The sequence below is a fragment of the Lagopus muta genome, chromosome 5 (genome assembly GCF_023343835.1).
Source record: "Lagopus muta isolate bLagMut1 chromosome 5, bLagMut1 primary, whole genome shotgun sequence".
In the NCBI taxonomy this organism is placed as follows: Eukaryota; Metazoa; Chordata; class Aves; order Galliformes; family Phasianidae; genus Lagopus; species Lagopus muta.
The window spans coordinates 56,685,831-56,695,786 of NC_064437.1; the positions used below are offsets into that span (position 1 = coordinate 56,685,831).

At 37.9% G+C, this 9,956-nt stretch overlaps 1 protein-coding gene across 12 annotated transcripts in view; it reads left to right on the forward strand.

Moving 5' to 3' along the window:
* SHOC2 (SHOC2 leucine rich repeat scaffold protein) overlaps positions 1 to 6,873 on the forward strand; it is a 68,598-nt gene extending 61,725 nt beyond the window's left edge. For all 12 annotated transcript variants that reach the window (XM_048944433.1, XM_048944429.1, XM_048944432.1 and 9 more), the window contains 3 exons: positions 184 to 321; positions 818 to 935; positions 2,338 to 6,873. In XM_048944433.1, coding sequence (XP_048800390.1) covers positions 184 to 321; positions 818 to 935; positions 2,338 to 2,546 — 465 coding nt within the window. In that variant the 3' untranslated portion in view covers positions 2,547 to 6,873. The remainder of the gene's footprint in view (positions 1 to 183; positions 322 to 817; positions 936 to 2,337) is intronic.
* The last annotated feature ends 3,083 nt before the right edge of the window (positions 6,874 to 9,956 follow it).

Consider the following 9,956-nt stretch of genomic DNA (forward strand, 5'->3'; position numbering starts at 1 on the left):
ATTATGTATTTGTGCCAGTAAGATTTAAAAAGTGTGTGTGTGTGTATTTACATCTTTTCTGTAAGTTGAATGCAGGCTAGTCTTGGACTTCACTGCTTGAAAACTCAAAAAGATCCTATCTCGTTACACATCCTGACTTCTTATTTACTTATTGCATTGCTGACATTCTGTGTCTTTTTTAAGGTTCTTATATTGTCAAATAATCTCCTAAAAAAACTTCCCCATGGAATTGGAAATCTCCGGAAACTCCGAGAGCTAGACCTAGAGGAAAACAAACTGGAATCCTTGCCAAATGAAATAGCTTACCTCAAGGATCTGCAGGTGAAACAATAATTGGCAGAGATTAACATTTTATGTCCTTAATTTACGCCATACTAACTTAATTACAGCTAGTTTGATGAGGGAAATGATATGGGACTGGATATAGAACCAAGAGTTAAGAATCTTGTATGACTTCCTCTGCAGTCTGTCCCCACTAATTCTTTCCACGGATTAATCTGTTAATTTTGAACAAATTTTCAAGAGCTTAACCATGTTATACTATGAGCACACTTCTACCACAGGAATAGCTTGTGTGGTTTCAGCCATGTTCATGAAACTTTCATATTTAAGATAGAAGGTGTATGTTTTACTGTGTGCTATTTTATTTTTATGTTTAGTAAAGGTTGGAGATGTTGCAGAGCAGAAGTTTTTTCTGGTTCAAATGCAGGAGGGTAGAATTCAGAATTCATCACTTTATAAGCTCTATATCTTGTTATTTGCTGTTATTTGAAGACACGAGTTAATTTTCAAAAATGTGGGGTTTTTTTTCCTTTAGAAATTGGTTCTGACTAATAATCAGTTGACCACCCTTCCCAGAGGTATCGGTCACCTTACCAATCTGACTCACCTTGGGCTTGGAGAGAATCTTCTCACACACCTTCCTGAGGAAATTGGTAAGTTTTTTTTTTTCTTTTTTAATAATGCTTCTTTTCTTTTTGTTTTTTGGCTGAACCAAAGCAGTTACTGACAGAGAAGATAGACATCTATTGTACTCAAAAGTAGAGACCACAAAATTCATGTGAAACTTCCAGGTACACACAGCCCAACATGAAATATGTGCCACTGGAGCAGCACTATAAGTGTGTGATCGTTATCTCTCTGAACTGTACTGAAATGAATGGTTTAGCTTTTTTCAGCTGCTCTGCAAAGAGCTGCCAGACACACACCTAACTTGGAATGGTGAGATTCCATTTTTCTGCATAGTATTGATCACGTCATAAACCTACTCTTATTCTTGGAAAGAAGTCAGCATTAGAAAGAAAATGTACAAGTCCTATTCTAAATCTGTGGTTTAGACAAAAAATCTTGTGCAAGTTGTAGACAAGTGAAGCAAACATTTCTGCTGATAGTCTTTCTGCGCACAGTTCTGTTTGTAAAGCATCATACTGCTTTTTTTGTCTTGAGGAGGTAAGAGTAGGGATGGAAGAGATATAAGGAAAGAGGGGGAGGAATGGGTTTGTTTTATTCAGTCAGACATCAAGCCCTTGCTTCTGCTCTTTCTCTTATGGGAGATGAAATAGGTTATCAGAGCATAGAAGACATTTATGGTGTGATAGGTGTAAAATGGGGGAGGATTGTGTGTGTGCAAACTTGTATGTTTGCGGTGTATTTCAAAGTTGTATGTTTATTTTTATAATCGATTGCTGTGGAGGTAATTGAAATCTTTAGAAACTTTACTCCATGTTCAAACATCTGGTTAGTCTGTATTGCAGTACCTGTAGTAGAGATGTAAAATTTGGATTAAGAAGGAATTTCACCCATGGGTTTGTTGCGTTTAGTAAATCCACTGCTGTGATCTCTCCTGCTTTCTTCCTGTGGCACATCACAGTTATGCCTTAAGCTTCTAATAAATAGATATGTGATAGTGATATAATAGATAGATGCTAATAGTGATAGCTATGATATAGATATTTTATCAGTGATAATAGATACCAAATAGTATAAATGTTTTCTAGACCCTTGGTATTTGGTAGCTCTTCACCATTGCCTGCATTTGCAAAGTGCTGGGCTGAACAGTTAAGGTAAAAATCCCTATCTGCTCTGTTACTAGGCATATTTTCAATTGCTGTCTACAGGAGATATTGTAATGGCCCTTTTCACAGGAAAACCAGAGCAGATGTGGCTCTCGTTCGAATGCTTGCGAACAGAAAACGTGCTGGGCTTGAAAATAGTTTAGATGAGTAACTGACTCTAGATTTTACATGGTGAAGAGTCTCCAAGTGGACTTAAAGCTTCTAACAGTTCAAAACTGCGTGAACCAAAACGTACTTCTCTGTATTATTTTATTTTAACCAGGTACACTGGAGAATCTGGAAGAACTGTATTTGAATGACAACCCCAACCTGCACAGCCTTCCCTTTGAGCTGGCTCTTTGCAGCAAACTGTCAATAATGAGTATTGAGAACTGCCCACTCAGCCACCTTCCGCCTCAGATTGTTGCAGGAGGACCCTCTTTCATCATTCAGTTCCTAAAGATGCAGGGACCATACCGTGCCATGGTCTGATGCTGATCAGATTGTCCAATACACTGTACAAAAATACAAACTGCATTAATGTTTTAATTGTCTGCGTATGTATATATAATATAATATATGTGGTTTATATTATATTATATATATATATAAATATATAAATAATATAAAATGGCAAATTTAAGACTGCATTATGTGTTTCTGCTAATAGAGGAATCATAGCCATTTAGATTTTTTTTTTTTTTTATCTGTAAAAATGCTTGTTTAAGTTTTCTTTGCTGAATTTGATGGAAGTTGAGTAACCTGGACATGCCAGTTCATTTAAAGCAATTGCCAATGAACTCAAATTTAAGGGACAAAGATAGTTTTGCTTAGATTTACTTTCAGTTAAGAGAAACATATAACCTTTATATAATGAACTTTTCTGTTTAATCCCTCTTTTTTTTTTTTTTTTTTTGTGTGTGTGTCAAAACCTGTAAGGGTCATGTGTCCTGAGGTTGGGATTTTCTTTTAACTTATTTTGAGATTTGAAGCAAATGGTGTTTTTATATTGTTTACAGTCAGAGTAAATCACTGGATTTTGTTTTATTTTGATTTGCTCTGTTTTAATCAATCATATCTAGAATTTATATGCCTCTGCTGATGAATTTTTATCAACCGGTTTGTATACTAAAGACATACACTCATCAGAACAACTGGCAGGTGAAAAGGATGCAGTCAAAATGAAAGAAAAGGAAAAAGAAAAAAAAAAAAAGGAAAAAAACAAGCTTGAATTCTTTTAAGTCTTGCTTCCCTGAATTATCAGTTGCAGGCATAACATATCTGAACTGAGCCTTTTGCAATTGGTCTTTTCTAGCACAAGTAAACCTTTTCAGATTGGTGAAAACACGGAGTGAGAAGCGGTTTTCTTTTTTGTGAAGTAACGACTCCACGAGGTCTAACAGTACAGTTAAGTGGCAAGGAAATAATATATATGTACATTTTTATTACAGTGTTGAGTCATAAACTACAACAGGCAATTTTAAGGATTCCTTATAGTCCTTGTACAATAAATGAATGTGTCTTACTTTTGAACACTGCAATATATGTAAGTTTTAAAGTTGGTAACAATGTACTACGGTTTTATATCTTGACTTGCCTTGTACCTCCTTCCATTATGGAACTTCTGTGTCCAAGCACAATATCTTCACACTGTGCTGTTTTGCTGCTGAACTAAATGCACTTTTCCCCACAGCTGGGGCACTTGCTTCAAAATATTCAGTTCAGTACCTTGATTATTCTTTTTTTTTTTTTTTTTTAACTTCATCCTATCTGTTTCAGTATTAAACCGATCTGTTAAAAAAGAGGCACCTTTTTCATTTGTGCATCGCTGTCGATAGCTCGAGAGAAACACTGTAAGTAGTAGACATTCAGTTTTACTGCAACTTCCTTGGTTGCTCACAAGGCAGAAGATGCTTCAGGGAAATGGATGCTGTTGCTGCACTTGCAGGGCCAGTTGCCCTTTTCCAGGAGGGCAGGAGCTTGAGGCGGTTGCATTCCACGTTTACTAAAGAGCTGTCCAGTTCATACCTGCTGGAGTTGCTGCTGGGGTAGTGTGGTTTAGAGGACTTTATCTTTTGAACAAAATCAAATCAGCTGATGCTACGAGAAATTTATTTCATGCACAGAAAGCTTGGGGGAATGTTATTTCTGGCTTTCAGGCATGCTTACTTACATGTATTGCCTTGATCTAGTTTTGCTTTTTTTTTTTTTCTTTTTTTTCTCCCATCATTGCATTCTGCTTTGTCTTATGTCTTTTCATTAACAAGGAGTAAGTTTTAAATGGAAGGCAGGTGGAGATATAAAACCTTAGAGGGCTTAAATGTGCTGTAAAACTATTGTAGATGTCACTGGATTTTACTAAGTAATATTCTTTTCTTTCTCACACAATAACTCTGCCCCCACCTCTTCCCCCCTCCCCGCCTTGTTTCTTTTTTACATCTACTGTAGCTTTTCAGTTTAGAATTTAGTTTATAAAAGGCTATTTTCTTACAGTTCTGCCTGAAGTTAATCGTTCTCAGCATTAAGGTGTTAAAATATGAAGATGCTGTGATGCATAATTTCAAGACTGTAATCTAACTTTGGAATAGACTGCTAAACCCACATTTGTGCCCTCAGGTCACTGGGGGAAAACGGATTGATTAGTACGGTTCTTTGAAACAAAAGTGGCGACCCCTTGTGTTTTCAGGCGTCTTGGTCTCATTCCTTGTCTGCTCCTCAATCTCATTTTTACAAGAGCTGACAGGATTAAATTTGCTTAGTTTGTAAATACGTCAGTTATTCACCTTGTTAAGGTACATGGTTCATGGCTGTATGATTGCAGCTCACCCTCTCTCAGATAAATTCTTGTGGATGGGTTGGCTACTGAAATTTTGCTCGTTACACTTGCTTAAAAACAAAGTATTCTTTTCATTACACTTTTAGGGATAAATAAAGCTATGTTTTAATTCATTGCTATATTAAAAGCAGGATATTTTTTCAAACTCTTTGTATTAGTATGGTTGTTGCAACACCAGATCATCCCGAGCCCTGTTTTAGAAGTTTAATTTTATGCATTCTGAAGGGAAAATTTGAAAGTTTCTTTAAAATTATCCCAAAGTTTAGATATTAAGCATATGGAATGGATTGGGAATAGGCACGTATAAATCTCCGTATGTGCACACGTGGATTTATATCCAGATCTATTGATAGAGCCATGCAGATCCAGCTGTTTTGATCATAACAGACTTCTACATTTGTCAGGATGCTGGCTTGTTAATGGGTGTGGGTTCTAAATGGCATTTAATGCCTGATGACGTTGGGCACATGCTGGTTTATTTCTACGTGCTTCAATATTTTGTTGGGCCTAATCAATTAAAATATGAACGGAAGTAACTTCATCCTGGCAAGTGTATGTATGCATACATACGTGCTTTATGTATCTATGTTTGTGTGAAAGCATTGACAGAGTGGTGAAATGAACTCTTTAGGGCTTCTTCCAAAGCAGGATGCAGAAACAGGTCATTCCCAAATACTCATATTTTTGTCTGCCTTGTCCTACTGTTATCTCCCAAATAATTTACAGGGGTAAAACGTGACAATCTTTACTTTGGGTGAAAATAATGACCTTTGTATCTATTTTGAATGTCTCCCTGCAATGTACATAAAAATATGTGCATATACATATGCTCTATAAAGACACTGTCCTGAATCATGCCTTGACATAGCAGAAGCTGAATTACTGTACTACAGACTACACAGTGTTACGGAAATTTGGTCAGGCATAAAACAGATTAGGGATTTCTTAAATAAGAAAGAGAAGGTTTTATTGCCATTATGACTCATTTTGGTTGCGTTGCATTTAAATTTGCTACATAGAAAGCTGTTACTCCCTGCAAAAATGTTTTAAGTTTAGATAGTATAAAACCATTACAGTTCTGTCTCTTCTTGTCCCGTATTCAACTTCCTAAACAGATCTTCTAGCCTAAACGCAGCAGAAGGGCTGCGTGTACAGCTGGGCCACAGAGCTATCTGATTGGCACTTTGTAGTTTGTCAGATGCTATTGGAGGCTTCTAAATTCATACGCCCCTTTTTGGAAAGAGATTTATGCTGTAAAATATTTGCTTCAGTGCCTCTTTTTGGTTTAGGTTTTCCCTGCAGTTTGTCCATCTTTTGCTAATGTTGTGTGAGAAAGTGCATGTTCAGACTTCTTGAAGGTCGTGTTTGTACATGATTTAGTAAAGTAGTACTCAAACTGTCTGGCTGGTTAGCACTTAAACCCGTTGTATCACGTGAAATTCAAGTATCATCTCTGATCCTGGGAGTTGGAAAAATAGCTTTTATTTAAAAGTCACAGAGCTTTATCAGAGCGTTTTTTGTTTGTTTTGTTTTGAATTTAAATTTCTGAATCAGTACAGGCTTAGCTGGAGAGTCTTCATATCTGGATTCAACTAAGAACTTTCGTATGGTCAAACCACACCTCAGTTGTATCCGATTGGCATGCTGGGAATAGCTTCTAATTAGATGTGCAGTTGGCAGTAATTTGCACAACACAAACTTCAAGGCACGGTGAGGACAATTACAAACAACCGATAGTATCTACAAGTGGTTTTTGTTCTTATGCTGGCGAAGGTCAGAAAACGATGTTTAATATTCTGATGTTTAGGTCTTAACCAGGACTGCACAGGACTTTTACTGTGGAAAAATACCAGACCACGCTAACTTTGTGGTTAAAAAGCTAAACAAGAGTGTAAACAGTCTACAAAAATGTACTTTTAATCTGAATTATTGTAATGTTGATTGTTATGTCTATATAAAAGATTGCCTTGCTTTTTTATAAGAGTCATTCTGTATCAATGCATTCATTATAAATAGTATATTTGTAAATGAGCTGCCGCTGAGTCTTTTGGAAGTTCTCTAGTATTTCTGGTCCAACGTGAGCTGGATGTATGTTGTCTTTTTGCAGCGCCCCGAGTGATCAAGAAATGTTTCCTCATTATATACTTGTAACTCTTCACAAGATGGTTTTTCAAATAATAGAAGTTTTTTTTTTTTTTTTCTCATGCATAGCAATTAGAGGAAACTTAATGGATTGCTTCACAGTAACTACTTTATTCATAAGGGAGATCAATTACACACCCTTATAAAGCAGATGTTGGTAAAATCTTTTACTCTTCTTTTCTACAGTACAGGAAGGCATAAAGCAAAATAACTGCAGAACTTTCTCTCTGAAAAGGGAAATAAATCTCAGGTTTTAGTGCAAAATGCACTTGAGCAATGACAAAATTGAAGTAAGTATAAAATTGCTGCCTACAAGGCAGCCACCTGCATTTAAACTTCTTGCTTAATAAAAGGAGGTATGTCAAAGATGACGTGACAGAGACCTGAAATGCATTTTTTTTTTTTGCTCTGTACAACTCACTGAGATAGGTGCCGTTTCAAGAAAGCCATGGTTATATCCTGTCCTGTGAACAAAGAAATAGGTTGATATCCTTTGAAATCAGAGTATAAAGGCTCCAGATTTTTAGATGTGGCTTTGATGAGGATGACACCATGACCTATGGTAGCACGGAATGAGATCCAAGTGCCCAGCAGTCCGTGTCCAAGTGGAGGACATCCGTCTTGCTGTGACGTAGGGATCTGAGCTCGGTGAATCCAGGGGGCTCCCCAGTGCACCCAGCAGTGGCTGTCCTGTGCCGTGGTGATGGCCGTGTCCACTCTCCCCATCCAACAGCACTGTGTGGTGGTTAGGTCTGTGAGGGCACTCTCCTGCACCTCTGGAGTACTGCTCAGAGCTTGCCAGCCAGAGCCTGTTGAGCTTGCCAAGAGAGGATCAGCTTCAGTAGCCCTTGATAAATTTGGCAAATTCACAGAAATGCTGTTTTCTTTTTTTTTTCTTTCTTTTTCTTTTCCCTAAATCTATTTACTTCTAGCCTCTACAACATCCTGTGTCTAATAATGCTACAATATGATTATGTGCTGAGTGAAAAAGTGCTTCCTTCTGTTTGTTTCAAACCACACCACCTGATTTCATTTGTAGAGTCCCCAGTTCTTGTATTCTGAGACATTTATGAAGGATCTTTCCTCTTCATTTGCTTTTTACTGTTCTTCATGGTTTGTCATGGAAGGGAGTGGCTTTCCATCAGCTCGTGGTTCTAGTTTTTTTTTAATGCTCAAACAAACACTCATCCATTCTGGGATAATTCTTGTTATCCTTCTCCATAGTTTTCCAGCCCGGGTCCGACTCCTTTTCCCCATTCATGGTCTTTAGCAAGCTGCTTTGTTCTTTGGTCTCCAATCTGTAACACGAAAGTGCAGCTGTTACAAAAAACTGGAATTGAGTGGGTGATAAAGTTTAATGCAAAATTTCGGTGGGGAATAATCCTACTACGAAATGATCCGATTGGGGTTTAGATTTCAGATGCCAACCACCCACTGCCATAATAAATGGTTTCTTCTGATCAGCTGTAGCGCTGATTTTCACCGTCTCTTGTAAGTAGGTTTGAGAGGCAAAATTGATACCAAACTTTACGGGGGGAGGTTGGTTTAAATATTGCCGGAGTTTAAAACTGTATTCATAGTAGCAAGAGTGCATGGTTTGGGAAGTTGTGACTTTGAATGTTTCAGCTGGCTTTTTTAAACTGTCCAAGCTCAACATTTTCTGAAAGCAATGAGAAATTTCTAGTGTAATTTTTCTTTTCAGTTGTAGATCGGCACTGCACTGGTTGGGTTCTATTTTCCCAGGATGGGACCTTGCCAGCCATGATCAGTTTCTACTCAAATGCATCCAGAGATGTGCCTGCCCTCACAAGAGCTCCAAATGAGTGAAAAGAAAGGAAGATTTCTGTTTCTGGCACGCTGTATCCTAAGGTCTGTATCAAGGCCTCAAAAAGCACACAGGCAGTCACTTTGGGCAACTGCTGAGACAAATGGATTGCATTTTGGTGTAATGAATCCAGCCTGCATGCTTGAGGATACTGAGTCTCCCAGTGCTGCTGTCCAGTGGCATGTCCCAGTTCCCACTGGGAAGTTGTGGATTTCTGTGCCTTGGTGTTTGGCATGCAAACACAAACAGTGCTGTTGGGTTGGATGTGGTGGCAACAGCAGCCTATGCCAGGAAAAGAAAAGGTGTTAAAGGGCTGGAGATGGTGAGCTTTGATACAATTAAGAGAGACAGAGTGCCTTGAAAGCTCATTTATATTGCTTTTGCAAGCCGTTTCAGTCGAATAAAATATATCATCTCTTTATACGAGCCTTGCCTCACTTAGGATTGTAAGAGTGGGAGATAATTTGATTACCAAGATCAAATGATGATGTTTTAGAGGAGGAGCCATCTGGAGTATTTGAGTGAGCAGCTGGCAGCCTGGGCTGCACAGTTAATTATCTGACTGTATGCCTTGCAACTATTTTTCCACTGCAAAACCTTTTAAGAGTCTTTAGAGATCAATCTACCCCACTCCCTCTGAGTAAGATGCTATCTGCAAAATTGCACACAAGTGTTCCGTTTTAAAAGCTCTTTCCACAGCACCATCCTTTTCTTTCTGTTGGAAAAGTATTTCTTTGTTAAAGCTCATAAGGAATCCTTAATTTGCTGTCCTTTGATAGTTTCTTTAGTTGACCAATTGGCTGCTTTGCTTTTTGTCCTGTGTTGTTACAGCTGGCTATGTGAAGTGATTTCCAAACTTAGAATGTGCAGTTTTAATGGAAAAGCCTTTTCTTTTTTCTTTTTTCTTTTTTTCCCCAAGAAAATCTCAAAACACTGCTTGAAAGCAGGCATGGTACGAACAGCACTGCAAAACTCTTCCCTCTTTATGACCTAAGCTTTGTTGGATGCCCTTCAATTTATTTTCATTTTTTTGTCCTTGCCAAGTATTTTAACTGGGTGGGAAGTTACAACTAAGAAGTTTGAGTCATCTGCCCTTGCC